General features: G+C 38.5%; 1 protein-coding gene across 5 annotated transcripts in view; it reads left to right on the top strand.

The window, feature by feature from the left end:
* The window catches only part of LOC124152259 (histone-lysine N-methyltransferase PRDM16-like), a 140,857-nt gene that overhangs the window by 75,775 nt on the left and 40,710 nt on the right, over positions 1 to 24,372 (top strand). The window contains exon 1 of one of the 5 annotated variants that reach the window (XM_046525133.2): positions 20,037 to 20,295. The exons of the other annotated variants lie outside the window; for them this stretch is intronic. Coding sequence (XP_046381089.1) covers positions 20,293 to 20,295 — 3 coding nt within the window. The 5' untranslated portion in view covers positions 20,037 to 20,292. Of the gene's footprint in view, positions 1 to 20,036; positions 20,296 to 24,372 lie in introns of those variants that run through there. 5 annotated transcript variants of the gene reach the window in all.

Here is a 24,372-nt window from a genome sequence, read left to right as displayed (position 1 = left end):
AAAGAGCAGAGAATACACCCTAGCTACCAGTCTCGATTAGTCAAGTTTGGACGTGGTCGCCATGATTAATCAGGCATTCGTGTAATCAGTGGTTATCGCAGGTAATAAATTCATGCAGAGCTGGACGGGTCTGTCTGAGAAATGGTTGTGGTATTGAGAGGACTTCCTATTGATGTGATTCTCACCTGTGTTACCTGTGATTTGATTGCAGGTACGCAACACATCAATGTCTCCTCAGTCACATTTACCTGTCGTATATACCTGTCTGACTATACATTAAATGGACAATGACATCACGATCAAGCTGTTTTCATTAGGCCCATTTTTTGTATATTTGCAACAGTGAGTCTTGCTGTTAGTCTGTTAAACTATTTTTTGTTGAATTTGGTTTACAAATCTGCCAAGTCCCAAAAAATTGAAATGTGAAAAAAATCTATAACACAATGCAGTTTTTTTATTCTGCTGACCAGAAAAAATTTAAATGTTTTTGAAAAAAATTCATCTACTGTCAATATCAATATGGATAAATTATTCAAAATACTGTAATTAAAACTGTGGAAAATAGATCTTAAAAACACAATGAATTATGACGAATTGCAAGAGGAAATCATAACAATATTTGAAATTGAAATTTTTTTCTCATTAAGTTTTTTTCCAGACCTTTATTTTTGGGCCAGTTATATGGCAACCCAAAAACTAGTCTGGCGTTAGTTTCGAAAATTAATCTTAACACAATGAATTATGATGAATTGCAAGAGGAAATCATAACAACATTTGAAATTGAAAATTTTTCATCCTTTTTTTTTAAACACAGAGGTAAGTCGTTTTAAAATAAGTTTTAAAATCACAGTGATTTATGCTGACTATGAATTTTGAATTTTGTGGTCCTAGCCATCATGAGGTGATTTTTTTTAATCAGTCAGATTTTGTATATGTAAGTTTGTAAAACAGCATCAAATATTACATTTATGCGAATATATTCTTCCCAACAGATGTCAGCATTGTATTTTACAAAAGTTAGCTAATGTGATGTCAAGTTTTTTAGAGTTCATTTTATTGAACATGCACATTGTCTTACCTCAATTAGGACTTGCATGGCAGTTGCAATAATAACATGACACTGAACGTGTATTTGATCAGGGACTAAACAGTTTGTGAAACTGACAGTACTGCGGCCATATTTCACAATAGTTACACATCATTTAACTGTCAGGGGTGTCAAGACTTGTGTGGTGTTGGACATTTTGTCCTCATATGAACGCCACTTTCTCATGTGCGCTTGAGTGATGTGAGAAATACACTCACCCATGTGACAAACTCATTGTTTGCGCCTGAGAATTTAACCAACATGAGTGCAATTAGCAGATTTCTCCAATCATGACAGGTAAAGGACGGCCAGGTGACCTGATCATTGGCCGTTACAGGTGATCACATCTCATTAACAGGGGAACATGTCTGTTTCTCATCTTACCACACCTTTCACAGGTAGCACATTACAGTTAGAATAATTCCCTGTCAATAATTTCTTAAAAGTAATAAAGATATTTTTCTCATTTGCTGGTATTGTACCAGAGACATTTGGCCGTGTTTCCCACAGTTTTCATCAAGCAAGGTATTTCTTTGTCAAATTTGAGAAATTGTATCTTTGGAGAAAGGGGTCAATGGGTATAGGGGCTGGGGGTGGAGGGAAGGGGTAGCGCTGTAACATTATAGGGTCATTCTGGGAAGTACAGATGTGGTGAGAGAGTGTTAACATAGGATCCATTGTGCAAGGGGTTAGCTCCGGACAAAACAAAAAACACTGTTTTGCAGCTCGTTTTATTAGTCTGTCATTTTTTATATTCTTTGCGAAGTTTTATGAAAGAGAAATATTTGTCAAAGGTGTAGATTTGGGATCCTGAAATAAAGATAATTTTTTGGATATTTTTTTAATATTTGATTTTTTTAAACTTTTGAATTTAAAAAAACCCCAATATATTGGCAACATAAGATTTTTTGCCACAATTGTAATGGAGAATAGGAAATAAATTGATTGCTCTTTTTCTGAGATGTTAAATTAAATGGCATTCGAATGTTTAAGTGACAAGATCTTCATCTGTTATTTGACTTCATGTATATCTTTAACTTATATGATATATATACATAATTTTTCATACTTATTTTCAGAAATGTTTGTTTTTCCCATTATTACAGAAGAGATATGTGTCTATAATTATCCCCACATCATGTTAATTGTGACGATTGTGAAACTCTAGCTGCAATTTACTCCGGGATGGTTTCAGAGGTCAGCAAGGTGTCGGCGATGAAGACATCTAATTATCTGCTGGTAATTAACAGTCAGAGTTTAATTACCACAGTTAATGTGATTGACCTTTCACGACCACTTATCTCATTTCATTTGCTCTTGCACAACACAGATGAAAAGTAAGTTAAAGGTTTCCTGTAATTTTTGTGAACTATATATTTAGTTGTAAGTATTATTCGTTATGGTTTTTAAAAAAAATTGTGGGATGGATTTAGCGTGTGATGTGTCGTCAGAACTGTGTGCTGGTAATATTGGCTCCTGATAAAAACTAATAAAAACTGCGGAGTGAGTGAGTTGGGTTACACCGCTTTTTTTAAGCAATATTTCAGCAATGTCATGATGGAGGACACCAGAAATGGGCTTCACACATTGTACCCATGTGGGGAATCAAACTCGGGTCTTCGGCGTGACGAGCAAATGCTTTAACCACTGGGCTACCCCACATCCCCTTGTGTGGTTAAGGCATTCCCTCATACCGAGGGGGCAGTGGGGTAACCTAGTGGTTAAAGTGTTCGCTGAAGACCCGGGTTCAATTCCCCACATGGGTACAATGTGTGAAGCACAGTTCTGGTGTCCCTTGCCTTGACATTGCTGAAATATTGAAAAATCAACAAGTACACCCACCCACCCACCCACCCACCCACCCACCCACCCACTCACTCACTCACTCACTCACTCACTCACTCACTCACTCACTCACTCACTCACTCACTCACTCACTCACTCACTCACTCACTCACTCACTCACTTACTCACTCACTCACTCACTCACTCACTCAGGTTTATGTTTGTTTTTACACAAATTCACATTCCACTGAACGTTAAAAAAGTAGAGGTGAATTCAACTACCTGGTATCAAAAACTCCATTGCAAACAAAACAGCCCCTAAAATGATGAACTGTTTTTAGAAATTGTTTCGAGAATTCCACCAAATAATCTGAATAACGCACGAAAATTGTCTGTCACCACAACTGTTTTTAATACAAAATATAAACTGCAAGACTGCATGAGGGACAAGTTAAACTATGGCAACATTTGTAGAATCATTTTGAAAAACCCAAACCAAAACTGATAGCTGTTTGATTGGCATTCTAGAAATTGGTGAGTAAATAAGAAAACACAAAACTTTATGGATGTAGATTCTTACACTGTAATCAAGCTGGAGCAACGGTGCAAGAATCTACATCGAAATGTTGCTATACGCAATAAACTAGAAGTCTTTATCCATAAAGTTTCACGTTTTCTTAAAAACTGATAGGGTAGGGATTGGGTATGGTTTCAGGAAAATAGTATTAAAATAACTTTAAAGCAGCGCCCTTGACATAAATGCTCCTATTTAAAGTACATAATAGTAAGAGGTCACATGGCTAGAGATGGCCGCACTCAATGATTGAAGGGTTCGTCCTATTTTCCAGACAGTTAGTCTTCATGTATGCACATGACATGTATTTTTTAAATGATTATGTTCAATACTTAATAATACAGATTTGAATTTTAGAATTGAGGATTTTGAGAGTTTATTTTTGAAATAAACAAATTTTCAAGTGGTAAAATAATTGAAATACACAAAGTGCTAACTCTCTCCAACCTCAATGTGTACTAAATATAAACAAAACATCTTGTATATTTTGTGTTCGTCTCATCTGTTCACCAGAAGGTCTGAAATTGACAAGTCCATCATGTCAGATGTTGTTAGGGGAATGGTTCCGCACATTCCACCACAAAGACTTCTTGTTCTTCCTTGCTTGTGGCTTGGGGATGTTTAGCTAGTCTTTGCAAGTCACATTTACACTCTTTTAAAGAAGAAACCATGCCACATGGAATGCATTTTCTAATTAAAGACACGATGATATTACAAATAAAATATGGTCTCCAGTATGTTGCCCATATGTAGACATATAAGTAAAAAGCTCTGGGCTTGGAAAGACAATTTTGTCATGATGTGAAATAACTTGAATTCCTCATTCCCTTGCCTTTTACAAAGTTGACAAATGTTGGAAGATGGTTGAACAGTCCATGACAAGTTCAGCTGTCTAAACATAGAGTATAGGGTGTGATCACCAGAATTTTTGTATTACGCACGGCCATTTTAAATTATCCTCTTTCTGTAGTCATCTTTGTTCGACTTTATAATTGCTAACAATCTACATGCCGGCACGGCCCTTGCTCTCACCTGATTGTGGACTGTATTAAACCCTGCAGGAAGAAAAAAAGAATTAATAACATATTTTTATGGTTTTCACACCAAATTTACATCCAATGGGAAAATAAACCAAAGGGTTTGGGGCCTTAAAACAGATGTCTTATCAATTTGTACTGAGGGAAACTTACAAATTATTCTAATTTGGTCTGTTTGTTTAGAAAATGTAATGAAAAAGGGCTAGTAAATTATAATTATTTATTTATATTATTAAGATATTAAGAGATATCAAGTTTTAGGCATATTGGAATTAACATGTGTGAAAGAAATTAATAGATATATTTATGTGTATATTTTTGTATACCAGTTCATCTCTAAGACTTGTTACCCTTTACCTATGTTAAACAATATCAAGACGTCCATTTACAGAATTTTAACAGTTTGCAATCTCAAGATCTAATGTGACCCCTGAAGATCCGGGGTAGAATAGGTCTTCAGCAACCCATGCTTGCCGTAAAAGGCGACTATGCTTGTTGTAAGAAGCGACTAACGGAATCGGGTGGTCAGGCTCGCTGACTTGGTTGATGCATGTCATCGATCCCAATTACGTGGATCGATGCTCATGATGTCAATCACTTGTTTGTCTGGTCCAGACTTGATTGTTTACAGACCACCGTCATATAGCTGGAATATTGCAGAGTGCAGCATTAAAAAATAAACAAACAAACAAACAAGATGTAATGTTCATTTATTTGCAGGACATGAGGACGGATATGTCCAATTATTACAGGTATTTTGTATAAAGAGCTGATCTACTCATTTTTAGAAATGTTAATTTGAAAATTTTTAACAATTTTAAAACATAAACAAAAAACAGTTGAAGTACCTGTCATAAGACATTCCAGATGACTGATTCAAAACAAGATTCATGGGTTACATTGTTATGACAGCAGTTTAAATGTTTGATGTCAGATAATGTTTGATGTCTTAATTTGAAAGTGGGTTAAACAACAAGTTTTCATCTGACAGAGTAAACATTTAAAGGGATAATCAGTTTATGTATAAGGTATACCGTATTCGACATAATAAGCGCCCCGCTCTCATAAGAGCCCACATCGATATTTGCTAATATTTTGGCTAGTGAACAATCCCAATTAGCACCCCTTCCGATTGATCAATGTACACAAGAGTTATTTATTCGCGTATAATACGCACTCGTGTGTTATACGAACCCTTAATTATGGGTAATTAATTTCTGGAACAATATCTCTGTCATACATAAACATTTTAGGCTGTCAGCATAAACCACGAAATTTATCTTTCAACTCAGTTTTTTTCACCAAAATAATATAATAATATGAGCCCCCTATTTCTAATTTTGAGAGCGCACTGGGCTCTTATTACGTCGAATATGGTAACAGTTTTTATCGTCGTAATTTTACTGTGGAGGTGAACAACATACAGCAGTGAATGAGTACAAAGCAGGATGTGACTGTTCAGCTTCTAGCACCTCACAGACAGATGGGGTTGTATACTCCCCAGGGATCCATTTGGGTAATAATGTCAAAGTGCATAGTGCATGCTTATGCATGGAGTACAGTGCTATATGAATGGATCTTGCCAGTTCTAAAACTTTCTTTGGTGTGTTCTGTTTTGATAACATTTAAGCACTGGTACTATAATTTGTGGGTTTTTCTTTCTGAAAATGACAAAAAGGTTAAGTTTTTGTGGGTTGGATGGGGGTATGTCTCAAACTTCACACCACAAGATGATTAGTAGTCAGAATTGGTTCGATGATCTCTTTATAAACCCGGGGTTTTACACAACCCAGGTCTATATAGACCTGATTGGAGGCTGAAGAAAAATAACCCCAATATAAAAAATTCTCAGTTCATGTGAATATAGTTATGATTAATGATATGGCCGTGTAGAGGTGACTTGTATTCCATTGATAACAGGAGCAATAAAGAGAAAGAGACTTGAAAGATTTTTTTATTATTACATCTTCAGTGTATCTCTGATATCCCCCCCCCCCCCCCCCCCCCCAAAAAAAAGAACTATTAAAAATCCCAATTTTAAACAAATTAACTATTTTTTCCCAATTTTCCTGCCAAAAGCACTTAGTTTGGAATACCAAATAAATCCCTGTTGCCATAAGCAACTCCATGTCCTAAGGTTGATACAGGCCTGTGTTGTTTGTTTTGATCAGGACTGGAAACAAACCCACTGCTCAACAGACCAAATGTTTATTGTAAGCCCAGCAAGTGGTCCTTAATTGCTTGCCTATAGGATTGGTACCAGTGCCACTGTTTTGAGATTCCTTGTAAGTGGACTTCAGGGTACCCCTCTCCCCACATCAAAAGACAGGTCATGGTGATGTCAGTGTGAAGCTGGAAGACATTAGGGAGGTAGTAATTGTTTTATGATCCTATTTTGCCCTCAGATCATATGAGGCAGGGTGATCATAATTGCCTTCTAATAGTAAGGGGCGGTGGGGTGGTCTAGTGGTTGAAGCATTCCCTAGTCACGATGAAGTCCTGGGTTCAATTCCCCACATGGGTACAATGTGTGAAGCTCATTTCTGGTTTCACTGCTGTGAGATTGCTGGAATATTACAGAAAGCATGTAAAACCATACTCACTCACTCACTCACTCATGATAGGTCGTACATTATTACTCAATGAAACCAAAGTCATTGAAGAATTTAATGTAAATTCTAAACACTGCGATAACACCCAATACTTAGAAATCGACTTATATTTTGTCCTTGAAGTGAAAATATTTTAAGATTTAGAGTTAAATTGTCATATCACATAATAGAATGAAATTTAGACTGGCCACTATTTTGTAGACTTGCTTGGGATATTTTTGATATTTTGTTTCAGGGTCTCTGTGAGAAACTACCTCAGTAGGTCTGGTACATTTTTTTAAATGTCCCCAGCCCATTGATAGATGCCCAGTACCCTTGGTCTGGTTTAACACGTTAGATACAACACACAATACTCTGAGGTCTGATAACTTTTTTGACATTATTTTAACCCTGAGATAAAACACTCATCTTGCTACATCTGTTCCCTTTTTTATACTCTTGAGTATTGTTTTAGTCAGTCAGGAGTAGCTGTAATCACTATGAAACAGGAACAAGCAATTATTTCTGAATTTCTGATATATTAGATCCTTACATATCTTTTGATATTACCTGTTATTATAATCTTTAATGTTTTTTAAAACTGGTATGATATAGCGTGAATAATCACTTCCCTCGATTACTCTGTGTAGGCAAGCATGCAGGATGCGAAAACACTGATCCCACTAGCCCCTCCTGGTGGCACCTTGCACTTTACATAGGAGCATCTAGGAGCATCTAGGAGCATCTAGACATCTAGCCTCACTAAACACTAAGCCCCACCAATCATTTAATATTCTGGGTAGTTGCCTGGAATATTTGTTACAATCAATATTTGTTCAGTCTCTGATTGAAAAAAATACGAATATTTTTTCTCTGACAGAAGCCATACAATTCTTTCTTTCCCGTTTTCTTTCAGGACATCCAGTTGTCCCATAAAATTGGAGGCAATTTTTATAAATAACACAAAACACAACAGTCAAAATAATTTCAAGATCTGACTTATGGCTCAAAATCCGGGAATCAATCTATTCTTATTCATTCTTATGTTGTATCGTTCATTATTTATCTTGCTCTTCATAATTTGTGAAAAGAATGGCACCAGGCAAACCCAATTTGACAAAATTACGATCAAACAGTGACGGGAATATTATGTCTCTATGGAGATCAGGGTCCCCTTTCACAAAAGATCTTAACATAATGATGGCTACTAAAACTGATTCCTTGCAAACAAGAAACAAACTAAGAAAAAATATATGCCAGCATTTTCTTCAGTATCGCTATTATTAATAACAGTTCCAAGTGATGAACATTACACATTATAATGATACATAAGTATTTTTATGCCCATGGCAGATCATTCCTGGTCTCTGAGTCAAAAGAATTAATATGAACAAAGAGAAATTTGGGTAAGGATTAAAGAAATGGTTGACAGACTTTGTTTGGTTATCATGTACAAGTATTTTCTTAGGTTGTATTGTTCGATTGGTCCTGGCATTGTTGCCATAGATAGGAATTCCATGACCACTCTCAGAGGACCAGTTTGTATCTAAAACGACACAAGGACAATGCCGATCACACCAACTTTCCTGACCTTTAAAAAACAACCAGATTCTTTCATGTCCAACACGATGTGGGTTATTCTATTCTTTTAGTCCTGAAAGTAAAAGCCTGTCGAGGAACAAGTGTGTAAGTGCTGCATATCGCAGAGCATACAACTTTAATGTCTTCCATGTTGAAGAGTTCCTGTCCTCAAGATGTCGCCGTGGTTGCCACGGTGTTGTTGAGGCAGAGATTCCACCAAACAATACCTCCTTGCACCGAACCACCTTTATTCGTGTGGTATCTGCTCTATCACGATTTCAGGCCACGTTTTCTTGGTTTCCTATGCCTAAAACATTAGTCAAATCTTTTGGAAGATGGACTTCACACCCTGTGCCCTGCTTTGTTAAAAAAAGTGGGATAAATATCATATCTCCCTTTCCATTTAGGTGTGGACTTATTGCATTGGTGGCAGCTGAGGGAGGGGATCGGGAACAATTATCTTCTCAATCTGGTTTGTTTTTGTCTCAGAGGTTGGCCAGCAGAGCTAAATATGCAATGTGAGTCCTGCCTAAGTTACAAGGGGAGTTGGCCAGTGGTTAGATCATCACAACATCTGAGAAGCTTCAACTTCATGCCAGAGCTTGGTTTGTTGTTGTGACAGCTTCATCTGAAACTAGACCTGTAGGGTGGTTTGGGACACTTAGAGATGGTGCCTACAGATCACTGCAGCTCATTTAGTGCCCACAGATCGGAACAGTTCATATGTCTCACAGCAGGTCATGGTGCCCACAGATCACAGCAGCTCATGGTGCCCACAGATCGGAACAGTTCATATGTCTCACAGCAGGTCATGGTGCCCACAGATCACAGCAGCTCATGGTGCCCACAGATCACAGCAGCTCATGGTGCCCACAGATCACAGCAGCTCTTGGTGCCGACAGATCACAGCAGCTCATGGTGCCCACAGATCACAGCAGCTCTTGGTGCCCACAGATCGCAGCAGCTCATGGTGCCCACAAATCACAGCAGCTCATTGTGCCCACAGATCGGAACGGTTTATATGTCTCACAGCAGCTCTTAGTGCCCACAGATCAGAGCAGCTCTTGGTGCCCACAGATCAGAGCAGCTCTTGGTGCCCACAGATCAGAGCAGCTCTTGGTGCCCACAGATCAGAGCAGCTCTTGGTGCCCACAGATCAGAGTAACTCATGGTGCCCACACTGATGTGCCCTGAAGTAATTGGTTGAGTAATTAATGATGTGTTAGGAGTAACAAGAATATTAATGAAGTAAAATTAAGTACTGGTGGAAGACCCACTGATGTGCCCTGAAGTAATGGGTTGAGTAATTAATGATGTGTTAGGAGTAACAAGAATATTAATGAAGTAAAATTAAGTACTGGTAGAAGACCCACTGATGTGCCCTGAAGTAATTGGTTGAACACTTATGCTGATCACATCTTGTTGCTGTCAGTATGGATGCATTTTGGGAAAGTGCCTGATATTGGAAGAGACTGGAGCGGGCATTGATAATTACATACCAGAAAAAGAAGATCAAGCATGTTTGGAATAGTTTATATTAGTGGTTGTTTGAAGTTTGAATGTAGAAACCTGACTCTGACCCAGAGCGTTTAAACAGCCCTCCCTCCATTTTTTCTCATAATGTGAGTCGTATGTTAATGAATAGGGACTAGTCAGGATCCGTTCACTCCCATCTTAACAGCAAAAAAATACATAATTATTTTAGAATCTGTTATACTAAAAATTTCCTAGACAGACGAGGTTGTCTTTTTTTACGAGTATGTTTGATATTCAAATTTCACGTCACAGAATTATGTGAGATACCATCAACGTTCCCAGCACCACTCAGAAATTCTCCACAGCGACCTCGGGGACATCTAAGTGTGTAGGTAATTATGCAGAATATCTGTCTTGTCTACTCGGAGTACACAAAGTTGTTAAGTCACGTCAGAAACGCGACTTTTCCATTTGGCCAACACGATGCACACAGGTGAGATTTTAAACAGAGGAGCCAAACATGAAGGATGCAAAGAAACATGACCAGTGATCAGATCTGTGAGGTCGCTCGAGGTCAGTTGCCGTCAATATAGGTATTTGTCGTTGATATCTCTATCTGGTCCTGAGTGATCTTCGTTTGTCCGCTCACGAGCGATTGGTCGACACTCGTCTCAGGGATCACTGGCGATCCTTTCACCTGCTGGAGGGGTTTAAAGTCTCCCTCTCTGTTTGATGAACTGTCTCTGTACCTGTCACATTTATTTAAAGACCACACTAATTTTCTGCTGTTTAACTGTTCAGGCATTGACGCTGTCTACAGTTTGTTTGCCATTTAAACGACTTGAGAAGCGTTCAAGCATCGTCTCTGAACAACAGGTGATCGCGTGATCGCAGTACCAGTCATATTGTCTTCTTTCCCGGTACCGTAATCCCTAATGATGCTGCTTGAACACAACTAGTCACAATCATGTCCATCAGTCATGTATTTTAATCCCCCGATGATGATACTTCTTTTTAACTAACAATATTGATGTCCAGTCCCCGTATTGTACAGACACTGCCCCATTGTGGGATATTGTATCGTATTGTCAACTGGGCATCCCCCTTAATGGCTGCCTGTAAAGGATGGATGGACAGGGACAGTGATAGCCAATTAGGGTGAGATGACCATTACTTCATGATGGCTACCTGATCAAGTGGGCATTTAATGACAATGGATGTCCATCAGACTTTAAAAGTACTGGTCAGGAACAAGAAGACAAGAGGAAATAAGGGGGGTAAAAACTGGACGATAAGAGGAAATTATCCCTGGTCAATGGATGGATGATGTGAGGACAATAAGTGGACAATGGGTGACAACAGAGGGATGACCATCAGTGGATGGTCAATGGGCCATGAAATTTCTAACAATGTTAAGTGAGACAGATACTCAAGCAGGTCAGATTACAGTGCTCTTAAACCATTGGTTAAATAACACCAATGACCACAGATATTTGTACTGTTGTATTGAAAAAGAAAAAGAGATCATTATATTATTCATAAGCATCTGTTCAGTCATGGCTTTACATTATATTTTGGTTGGACCGACAATATGAAACTGAAATTAAAAAGAATAATGAAACGACTCGTATAATTTGGTAAAATGAAACAAAAACATGACAGCTTATTAACACTGTTTGTAAGGGATGGTGAATAATATGTTTAAAATCTTTATTCTAACAAAAAAACAAAAACAGTTATCATTCAGTATCGTGCCATGTTAAAACGTGTTTATTTTTTATTCAGTAGCAGTACTTTTGTGGAAGTGGAAATATCAAAAAATATTTGGTCTCTTCATTGAATTTTAGGCCAAAGATTTTGTTGACCAACTTATAAAAGAAGATGGATGCCTAATGCCTTTATCTTTTGCTGATGAAGAAATACTTATATAAACAAAACAAAATTATTTTTTTAGGTTTGCTTTAGCAGCAGAATCAAATTGACCTGGTGCTAGACATGAACATCTTGCGATATGTTTATGAATCAATGTTTTCTCATAAATGGTTTAACAGACCTCATAAAACTTTGCAGAAACCCATGTGGTGTCAGGGATATTCATATTTTAATGTCATCTGACGTTTGATGTTAAATTCCAGATTTTTATTTTCTGTTATTCTTGGAATATGGCTTCCTATCTTTTTCATGAGGCTCTGATTAATTGTATGTGGAGCACAAATCAATCCAACTCATTTGTAAACCCTTGTGATTAACTCCTATTGATATTCTGGCCCATGACGTTTTCCATTCAAGAAGACGGCACAGTTTTGATCTTTCTTTGAAATATGTCATAAAAGAGAGAAAGCAAATGTCAATTTCTGTTTATCAAACGACAACGGGAGCTTCAATCTCAGTTTAATTGAAACGGGTATGTTAGAAAAAGTAATTTTATTCCCATAAAACTATAAACTTGTATAAACAATAGACATTCTCTTAACCTCAGCTGTTCGTGGAGTTCATTCATGTGAGTTATTGATGTTTGGCAGGATGGGTAGATTTAGCTGCGTGTCGTTGTTTGAGATTAACGTCTTATTTCTTTGTGGTGGGTGATTACATCCTGGGGACAACCGCCATTGAACGAGGTTCTCTTCTCTTCTCAAACTGCCTGATCTGAAGCTAGCTCATTCTCTATTCAAATTAATAGTCTTGCGTCTCGTTATATTTTCTGCCACCAGGTGGAGACACCAGGCAGTGCGAGCTTGACTTACACCTTTGCTTCCATGATTAATTAATTTCCCTAACCTCTGTTTCTTTGTCAAACTTTTTCGGGATCATTAGCACGAATTCGCTATTGCCGCGGCTGTGGAAAGCTGATGAAAGTACACTGCCGTCTCACCGGGGTTATGATATATTGAGCTGTCTCAGAGATAATCACGGTACCAGCATACCAAACGACAACGGCATCGCAGTCATCACATCTGATTGCCGTCATGTCCGATACAGCTTTTGTGCTGCGCGTTGACACATCATTGACACTATCAAAGGGGAAGCTGGTCAACACGAAGAGAGAACGATCGTTGTCGACAAGTGACAATTGATATTAACGAAGTGTATAAGTAATTAAGCCTCCAACAGCGAAGAGCTACACTGGGATCGACAAACAAGAGGGGGTCGGTGATCCTTGACAGCAACTCATCCCATATTGATTGCGGATTAAAGATTTCCTGATCTTCGTGTCATTTGCATTTAGCATGTACTACCACTTTTAACCTTCAAGGGGAGATAACTCCCAAATGTCAGCCAGCTAGTCATTGACATCAATTTCACCGAGGTTTAGAATTGCCCTGGGACAGGGTGATTGATATTTTGAAGGAAATTGTTGGAGTACGACAGGAAAAGTTTAACTGGAGATTAATTTGAGGGAAGTTAATGGGAATTGATATACATTTGTATCTATGCATATATCAAGTGTTATCAAACATTTGTTGCATAACCGGCTACTGTATGGCTAATTGTCACTCCTATTGCCAGCAGTAATTTAGACGTATTGTAAACTGTAAATTTTGTCTGGATGATAAAATAGATATGGGTCGAAAGGTTTCACAATTGAAAAGAACTGATAGCGCCTGAAGGGTTGTCATATATCATATCATGTATAATAACGTCAGGTGTAAATTTGTGATAATTCGAAGCATTGGTCAATTGTGACATCCCTATTAACTAAACAACCCTTTCAGCCACATACGAGTATCTCAATACATTTTGGGGGCGGTCGGGTAGCCTAGTGGTTAAAGCGTTCGCTTGTCATGCCGAAGACCCGGGTTCGATTCCCAACATGGGTACAATGTGTGAAGCCCATTTCTGGTGTCCCCCGCCGTGATATTGCTGGAATATTGCTAAAAGCGGCGTAAAACCATACTCACTCACTCAATACATTTTGCCTGGGCTACGGTCAAACTATTCAGACATCGGACATTTGTACCTATTATCACTGAGACCAACAGCGGGTACCCGAGTGGGGTCGGGTTATAGGGGGTGGGTACCCAGGGAGTAAATATGGACTCGTCCTAGCCCTTGTGTCCTGATATATAAATCATAAAGTGCTGTTGGCAATATTTCGTCAATAGATGGTATTGATATCATTACAAGGTTCTAGTATGTGTTGTATTGTGACGTTGTCAGGATGTTCTGGTTGACAAACGTTGTGTGTCCACGATGAACAGCTGACGTAATCTGTCAATTTCATAAGCATCATCTCGGATAGTTTTAGTTAATTTCAAGCCTATCAACAACAAAAACTTTATAAAATCAACTTCAGTGTATGGCGTTTGTCACTGACTGTATGAGTATTGACAAATACATATTGAACAGTTTTACATCCTTGTGTGAGATGTCCCGTCAAATCAATAACTGTTTTAGGACAATATGGAGTTGTTGATGCATTCATCATGATGTTGACTGGTTGATATATGACCATTTTTAGAAACCTTGTTTGTCTACCTGGGGCGGTCAGGTAGCCTAGGGGTTAAAGCGTTTGCTCGTCACGCCGAAGACCCCTGTTCGATTCCTGACATGGGTACAATGTGTGAAGCCTATTTCTGGTGTCCCCCACAGTCATATTGCTGGAATATTGCTAAAAGTGACGTAATAACTTACTCACTCACTCACTTTGTCTTATCGTGAGTGATTGTTTTAATGTACATTTCAAGAAGAATATTCCAACTTATTAATTACAGACTGTAAAATTAGATCTGGGCGAGACAAACCAATGGTTGACAGCATGAGCACTGAATTCAATTCGCCAGGTCAATTCATTGTGACCATTCAGTCATGATCTTATACTAAGTTATTGTTCTTTTAGAACCATACCCGTGCTTGTGGGTTTCACCGAGGTGGTAACCATCTCAGACCTACAGCACTTTAGGTTTCCTCCCACATTAGTGAGTGAGTGAGTGAGTGAGTTTGATTTTACGCCGCTTTTAGCAATATTCCAGCAATATCACAGTGGGAAGAGACCAGAAATGGGCTTCACACATTGCACCCATGTCAGAAATCGAACCCAGGTCTTCGGCGTGACGAGCGAACACTTTAACCACGGGGCTACCCGACCGCCCCACCTCCAACATTAAGCTGACATGCCGTGATGCTTATAATAATCTCGGACATTTGCTGTATATTTTAGTTGAAATGCTTATAAAGAACTATGTTTAAAATGAACTAAAATTAGTGGTCCCTTTGAGTTTACTATCAAATACTGGGCGTTAAACCCGACTCACTCACACAATTAGAATCATACACTCAAACATTCTAGGGACTGCTTGACTGTCTTAAACTTATTAAAGTATTATTTATTTTCTAATTGAATAAGTTTAATTTGAGAAGAATTTAATAATCATAATTCTTTCAAAAAAATTCAAACTCCTTTTAATAATATAGATTAGAACATATCAAGGTACTTCTTTTTTTATTGTTTGTAGAATTTGAGTAACTGTAGGAACACAAATCAGTAGGAATATTACTGTGTAAAATATAAGCTAGTCTGAAGTCCCTGAGTATCTGTATTGAACAAAGCATCAAACGTGGATGCCTTGAAAGTGTGGTATGATAAAGTGCGGCCAGGTATCAATATTCTCCCCACAAGAACACATTGTTACTGGGTATTGATCAGCACGTGGAGATGAGGCATTCTTCCATCGTGTGACATCCACGTACCGACCACAGCCTCTACCTGCCCGTACTCAATTGTCTCTCACAATCTGTTGCAATTGATAATTTCCTCTTAGGGAAGTGTCTGTTATTGCGCTAAGATTGAGTTTCAAATCAAAGCATGTCACATCAGCCGAGGTAATGGCCGTCATTATCCTACTTTGATTAACTGTTAAACACTTTGAGCACTGTCTCTTCGGTAAAGACGAGCATGAAACACAGACGATCACTTTGTGTCTTTAAGTCATTATCTTGGAATCAACAGGGACGCGTTATCTTGCGTAAATTCAGAACCATTTCCGTGGATGATTGTGTGAGTGTCTATGCATGTTTGCAAGAGATTGAGAAATTGGATGTCATTTGTGGTCAAAGACGAAATAGATGACAGACACACTTGATGCATAATTTGTTTGTTTCCTATCTTTAAGTATTGATTCTTAATGATTCATTAAAATACTTGCGTTTGCAAAATTCAAGGTAATTTGAAGTTTTCAGAACCATTCTTTGTGGTCTGGTGCCAGGTTAAAAACTGCTATCAGTGCCATGTGTGAAGCTAACATATTGTCCCAGAGTAATTACCGTACCAAAGTTGTTTTTTTAATGACTTTATCAAACTTTTTTTGGACTGACTGCCCATTTACCTAGCCCTCTCTCTTTAGGAATTCCAATAGTCCATAATTTTGTGGGCATAATTAGCTTTTAAAGAATCCTGAATTTATATTCTTGGTGGGTAATTGATGTAGATAAAAGCTAATGCAGTTTTATTCCTAAAAAAGTCACATTTCTTAGAATATCTAAAACATGAAAGAATAATGACGGAATCTTGAAATGGACATCGGATTAGATACTTAGTGTATGAAATGGAGCCTAGTGGGAGATGTCAGTCAAGCCAGCAGGACAGGGAAGTGTGGAGTAGGACATATGGACACTCCGTATACAGCTCCGTATACAGCCTCCGTATACAGCCCTCAGGACATATTGTCATGTTTCCAATGCTTGTGACATGTCCATCCCATGACCAGTTGATCTGACTCTCTGAAAATGGCTTTTTAGGAAATAAGCTGCAGATGCTGCTAGTATATGTAAGCTAACCTGCCGCGGTTCTGACATATTTTGACATAGTTTTGAGGATACATTTGGAAAATGGCAAAAGGACAATGCTTTTAGAGCCTGGAGTCTTAGTCCATGTCTGTTTTTCCACGACTGTTAAAAGGGCGTAGAGTGGAGATGATCGCAACCAGAAGTCTCGTGTCGCGCGGGCAGAATACGTCCCCGCGTGCCTCATGTTTGATGTCGTCGAGGCTGCTCGGGGGGGACGGCAGCAGCCACATCTGGGAAGTGTACAGATAATGGACATAGGACACGATCACACTCCGACATTCTCCCTATAATGGAAGCAAAAAACACAAAGTCGTTTTAGACTCGCAGACACAGCAGGGGGGTCTGTAAGACATGGGGTGACCAGGAATCGAGAGAGTATAATGTACAATAACACCTAGATATGGAATACTAGTGGATAACATGTGGCTTATATACTCGTGCAAATTGATGCAAGTGGGGATCATATGTGGGCAATATATCCTGTCAGTGGGACTATAAACAGACTTGTGTTCCGCGGTGTGAACACAAGGCCTTTGCAGGGATGTGTTGATGTGTAAGGTATATGTAAAGAGTTAACCGTTGGTTAATTAACTGGAGTTGTTTTAAATGGACAGTTCTGAAATGGCTGTTGCGTACGCTATTATACTCTTCAATCATGCACACACACCTTCTATTTTAATCACGTGACCTGTGATTGTCCTTTCAATTTTGGTAATAATTTTATATATGTACCTGTTGCATATAGGTTAATCTAAATTTATATTACTCGATTTTGTTTTCAAAGCCTTATGATATAATATTCCTTTCAAGTTTGTTTATAACTTTAAAGATTCAAACTTTTAAAAAAGTATAAATCAAATAAAAATATTATGTCAAAAACTTTTTAATCAAATGAGCTCAATTTTTTCTGTGAAAGGGACCTTCAAAGTTCTGTTAATTAAAAAGTGTAAGATTACTGTGGCAAAGATACTAACTTAAGAAATGTAGATTTGAGTTTGGTGCGGACTGTGCACAAAGTCTTTGAGGGTTACTATCCTGCCTACAGCAACTGTTGAGCGTGAGCGTGCTCAGTGTCACATTACCACTTTGTGTCTTCCACTCTGAAGAGTTCTCTTGAGTCCTTCCTCCCGGGATCCTGCTAATTGTCTCTCTTCTCTCCCTCTCAATTAGAGCATGGAGTTTCCGCAGCAGCGCTGATGTAATGAGCTTATCTGTCTCATTATCTAAGTAATTAGTTGTTCCAATTTTGAATTACTCATAATATGAAAAGTGAGACAGGAAGTTAGATTGGACATTGGTATAATTTGTATACATTGGTTTGCACTGTCTGTGATGTCTTGCGACCATGTACGATATATAGGCTTTTCTTGCCAATCTTCCATCCGTTCTACCCCAATGAAGACTTCACGTAATCACTCCATACCCCTAATGTCCAATCCAGGAGATCAACCACTTACAACCAGCATCCATCACATTACAACCAACACCCATCACATTACAACCAACACTTATCACATTACAACCAACACCCATCACATTACAACCAACATCCATCATATTACAACCAACATCCATCACATTACAATCAACACCCATCACATTACAACCAACACCATCACATTACAACCAACATCCATCACATTACAACCAACACCCATCACATTACAACCAACACCAACCCCATTACAACCAACACCCATCACATTACAACCAACATCCATCACATTACAACCAACACCTATCACATTACAACCAACACCCATCACATTACAACCAACACCAACCCCATTACAACCAACACTTATCAAACCAACCCCATAACAACCAACACTTATCAAACCAACCCCATTACAACCAACACTTGTCAAACCAACCCCATTACAACCAACACTTATCAAACCAACCCCATAACAACTAACACTTATCAAACCAACCCCATTACAACCAACACTTATCAAACCAACCCCATAACAACCAACACTTATCAAACCAACCCCATTACAACCAACACCCATCACATTACAACCAACACTTATCAAACCAACCCCATTACAACCAACACCCATCACATTACAACCAACACTTATCAAACCAACCCCATTACAACCAACACTTATCAAACCAACCCCATTACAACCAACACTTATCAAACCAACCCCATTACAACCAACACCCATCACATTACAACCAATACTTATCAAACCAACCCCATTACAACCAACACTTATCAAACCAGCCGCATTACAACCAACACTTATCAAACCAACCCCATTACAACCAACACTTATCAAACCCCATTACAACCAACACTTATCAAACCAACCCCATTCCAACCAACATATGATGGCTTTGACTTACATGTTGTCTATAAATTCTTTTATTACACAAAACCTCCCACTTAAATGTTTCGTTTTTTTAAATAGCTCGGTAGACTTGCCTCTTTGTATCCGCTAGACAGGTTTGCGTTAAATTAAATGCAGACATTCCAAATTATACTGGACTAATGAGTCTCTTGCTTCCAGACTATTACATTTATCTAAACATAAATATTTATAGTTTTCAGTAGATCTTTGAGCGACATTTGAGTGATATGTGTGTTTGTGATGAAGTTATGTAATGTTTAAATTTATCAATAAATACACAGGACCATGTAACATATAACAAGATTGTAATTATAGGAAAATATTAGTTTCAAGCCTTGAAGCCATGTAGAACAAAGATATAAGGGTTAAAAAAATAACTCTTAAAACACACACAAAAACATATTTAAAAAAGCCAGTGATAGCAGCAATAAAAATGTCTAAAACCTGATGTATTTTGTAATGATATTTCAAAAGAAACATTCTTGTGCAGGGCTTGTAGTCATTGCGGAAGCCACACACCGATGACAGCCAAAATGCAATGACCAAGTTGTCGGATGGGGAAAACATATGGCTTGGGGCTTGGGAATCTAAAGGAATCCTCCTGTCCTGTTTAGGGGAAACAGATGTAAGACCACTGATGAGGACACTGGAGGGGAGGATGGAGAGGGGGGTGGGCAACTTGGGGAGCTGCCTGAGTATTGTTCCTGATAAGCAAGTGTTTTCTGAGGTCACAGTCTGGGTAAGTAAGACTCTATGACTGTCCGTGATTGGGAAGAGGTCGGCCAATCAGAAGGCTCCGCTCCCTGACGTGAGACATACACAGGTCCATCCTTACCCATCAGCCAATGGGAGGATTCGTAAGATGTTGAGATCTTACAACAGGTTGTTTGTGTGTGATCCAAACAGACAGTGCAACAAGTCGCAGCATTTCTTGGTTACCGTGGGAATCACTGCAAGCGTTTGGCGCCATCTGTGATTCTGTCTCCATATCCTAGCTCCCACGAATCTTCTGTTCATGGTAAGAGGGCTAAGTTTTTTATGCTTGCTCAAATATTATGTACATACATACTTACAATTTCCATGACTGTCATGCGGGTTATCATTGAATATTGAAATTTTGTTAAATGATGGTTTTACTTAATACATATTTCATTTAATGATTTAGCATTGTAATGAAACCAGAGTGATATGAAGTTAATATCGGTCATAAATAAGCCACATATTTTTTAAGCACATATTTTTTAAGTACATAGAACTTTGTTTAAATCAACTTGTGTTCAGTATTAGGCCTACCTATATTGCAAATGAACCAAATCTTGTTTTCATACATTTGATAGTTGGGGATAAAAAAAGTTTTAAGAACATCTTAATTGATACATTGTACTAAGACCTATGATTGTGTGTATAATTAAGGTAGCATTAATTCTAACGTGTTTTGGTATTTGTGTAATTGTTACAAGAGGTGTGATTATCTTTTTATCTGGCCAGGCTTTGGCACATCAATTGGTTTGATTACAACGATCACCCTGATCCATCCAGTCTGGCATATTAGATTGGTATGTCAGCTAAGTGATTAGTAAAGATGAATTTCATTCATATGTGAATGACATTCTGGTTAAACTTGTTCACACAAATGTCATAGTGTCGATCACCATCTGAAGTCAATTTACCGCTGATTATTTGACGATAATAACGTAAAATTAGGGATTTTTTAGTCGTGCGTTGATTGGTGTCCTTTTGTTGATAATAATTCCATGGCATTGAATGATACGGATAATGGTTTGTCAGTCTTTTTTATCAGTTATGTAAGTGTAATTTTTCCAATTAATATTTTTTACTTAATGATACTATTATTATTAGTTAAATGTCACAGCACAATGAAATTTGTCTTATCTAAGGTTTAAATTTAAGATGCTCATTGTCCTTGTAATATAACATAAATCACAGTATGAGCCATTTCAGTATTAAGCATTATGACTTGTATAAAATTCATAATTGACAGTTCATATATTATTGATTGAGTTTAAAATCAATAGCTATTAGACAGTTACTAGGTGTTCCCACTTATTAAACTTCTCTTAAAGTTTTGTGGCGTATTGATTTTAGAAATTAATCCTTCTAAAGGTGACAGCCGTGATCTGCGTGTGCATTTGTATCACTAGACTAACACTTAGTCAATGAAAACATGTCTTTAAAATAATAATAATTTTTTTTCGAAAGAGCCTTTCCTCTTCTGCTTTTTTCATATGTGGAATCAAGTAAACTAGACTTGGTTAGTTTGATCTAGACTTACCTAGACTTTTAGTAAAAACAAAAATACCATAAAAATATAAATTCCACAGTCATTGTGCAGGACTATTGTATCTCGTGAATTGTCCTATGTGTACGTGTCCACCAAGATTGGAGATAGGTTTTATCAAAGTTTATAAAATGGCCCAAACCATCCCCTCATCACATGACGTTGATGACAAAGTTTAGCGGCGGGCCTGTGAGTGTGCTGTCCTTATCAACTGCTGGATGGTGATGGGAGAGAGTTGGGACAGAGCACAAAATGGGAGACAGATGTGGCAACCATGCACTCTCAACTAATAGACATGTTGAGCCAAATTTATGCGTGAGAACTTGCCTCCTTGGTTTTTTTATGCAGGAAAATAAAGTCTGTGTTTGTTATTTGACACCAAGTGCTGGCTGGGCTGAACAGTGGTTGTCAGTCTCGCTTGTCTCCTGATTGGTGGGGAGATAAACCCACTACAACTGTTCAGACCTTGATGAGAATTCCAATTTTCTTGTATCCCATGGTATTTTCTGTATCACATGGTATTCTTCTTGTATCACTTGGTATTCTTGCATCACCTGGTATTCTTCTTGTGTCACATGGTATTCTTGCTTTTCATGGTATTGTCTGTATCACGTGGTATTCTTCTTGTATCACATGGTATTCTTGTATCACATGGTATTCTTCTTGTATCACTTGGTATTCTTGCATCACATGGTATTTTTGTATCACATGGTATTCTTCTTGCATCACATGGTATTCTTGCTTTTCATGGTATTGTCTGTATCACATGTTATTCTTCTTGTATTCCATGGTATTTTCTGTATCACATGGTATTCTTCTTGTATCATATGGCATTCTTCTGGCATCACATGGTATTCTTGTATCACTCGGTATTCTTCTTGTATCATATGGCATTCTTCTGGCATCACATGGTATTCTTGTATCACTCGGTATTCTTCTTGTATCATATGGTATTCCTCCTTTTCATGGTATTGTCTGTATCACATAGTATTCTTCTTATATCACATAGTATTCTTGTATCACATGGTATTCTTGCATTTCATGGTATTCCCTGTATCACATGGTTTTGTGTCCACACATAGAGTGACACAACAAGTTATAAGTGTTATGTAGGTTCGTAAGATGTCATTATTAATATGGATTTGTTCAGTATTACAACTAGCATATGTTTATTCATTTAATAAATATTAGGATTTGAGACATCAAATTTTCTGCCATTTACCTTATCAAGATTAAATACATTCGTACAAACCAGTTGAAGATATGAAGTATAACCGTACAAACCAGTTGATGTATGGGACTATATTACCCACTTTAACGTGAATAGAACTGCCATTCCATAATGCTTAAATCGTTTCAAGTTCATTAACCATACAAAAGATTCTGTCTAAATTCTTTATTATTTATGGGGGGCACGGGTGGCCTAGTCGTCTAAGGCGCCACAATTTGCTGTGCAGAGTTGCGTCCCTTGGGCACGCCAGAAACCTATGATTGTGGGTTCGAATCCTGGTTCACCCCGATTGTTTCTAGGTTTGTCAGCACTATACCTGTGCTGTTTCACCAAAGTGCCTCTAAGACCTGCATCACTTCAGGCTTCCCTCCCTTAAGCTGACACGCCGTGATATGACTAGAATACTGTTAAAGACAGTGTTAAACCCAACTCACTCACTTATTTGATTTTTTATTCACCAGAAATCCAAGGGTAATATCACATGTCATAATTAGACTTGTCGAGCACCAAGTGCATAATCAATGGTGGAAGAGCCCAGTGGTTGCAGTGTTTTCCCATAAGGGTTGATCCCCACCATTGCTGGGATATTGCTTAAAGCAGCATAACACCACACTCACTCACTCACCCATCAACAGTAAATTCTACAAGATTAAAGCCAGGATCAAGTTTCTGTTATCAAGTGCATGTCTTCATTGTCTCAGTAAGGAGCTATAAATATTACTTGTGGTTTTCAATTTCCCCTGGAAGGTGTAGCCATCCTCTGTACTCATGGTGGTTAAAGTCTCGCTGCAATGCATGCCTCGTACTGCAAGTTTCACAATTATGTAAGTGAAACGTTTGATAGAAGTCCCAACCCTGAGGAGATTTCCAAATGGTGTGGTTGTCACCTCTCAGTGGTGAGAGATAAGCAAGAAGGGTTCTATTTGCACTTAGTCGTTGTCTGTGATAAATCATGAAGGGGGATATTGGCCACTTTCTTAAATGAAGATATGTTTTTTGTCCCAGCGTGGAGTGGTTGTTATATTTGTGGCCCTCGAAACCCACGACAGTAACAGACAGATGTTCCGGTTGTCTACACTGGTGGTGAGAGCCAATTAAACCCTGTACCTTGTTGTCATGATACGGTGTATCCCTCTTGGTAATGCCTCTCAGCCCCTCATGTCATTACCCAGTATTCCTGTCATCCCCCAGCCCCACCCCTCATCTCAGTGCCTGACCCCCAGCCCCACCTCCTAATCTGAGTGCCTGACCTCCATTCACACCCCCTAATCTGAGTGCCTGACCCCCATCCCCACCCCCAAATCTGTGTACCTGACCCCCTTCACCACCCCTAATCTGAGTGCCTGACCCCCATCCCCATCCCTAATCAGAATGCCTTACCCCCATCCCTACCCCTAATCTGAATGCCTTACCTCCATCCCCACCCCCTAATCAGAGTGGCTGACCCCCATCCCCACCCCCAAATCTGATTGTCTGACCCCCCAGCCCAACCCCTAATCTGAGTACCTGACCTCCAGCCCAAGCCCCTTCCCATCCGCACCCCTTATCTGAGTACCTGTCCCCTT

This window comes from Haliotis rufescens, unplaced genomic scaffold, assembly GCF_023055435.1.
Source record: "Haliotis rufescens isolate VD_foot unplaced genomic scaffold, xgHalRufe1.0.p SCAF_13, whole genome shotgun sequence".
NCBI lineage: Eukaryota > Metazoa > Mollusca > Gastropoda > Lepetellida > Haliotidae > Haliotis > Haliotis rufescens.
Note: the sequence above shows the minus strand (reverse complement) of the source record. Positions and strands in the feature narration are given on the sequence as shown.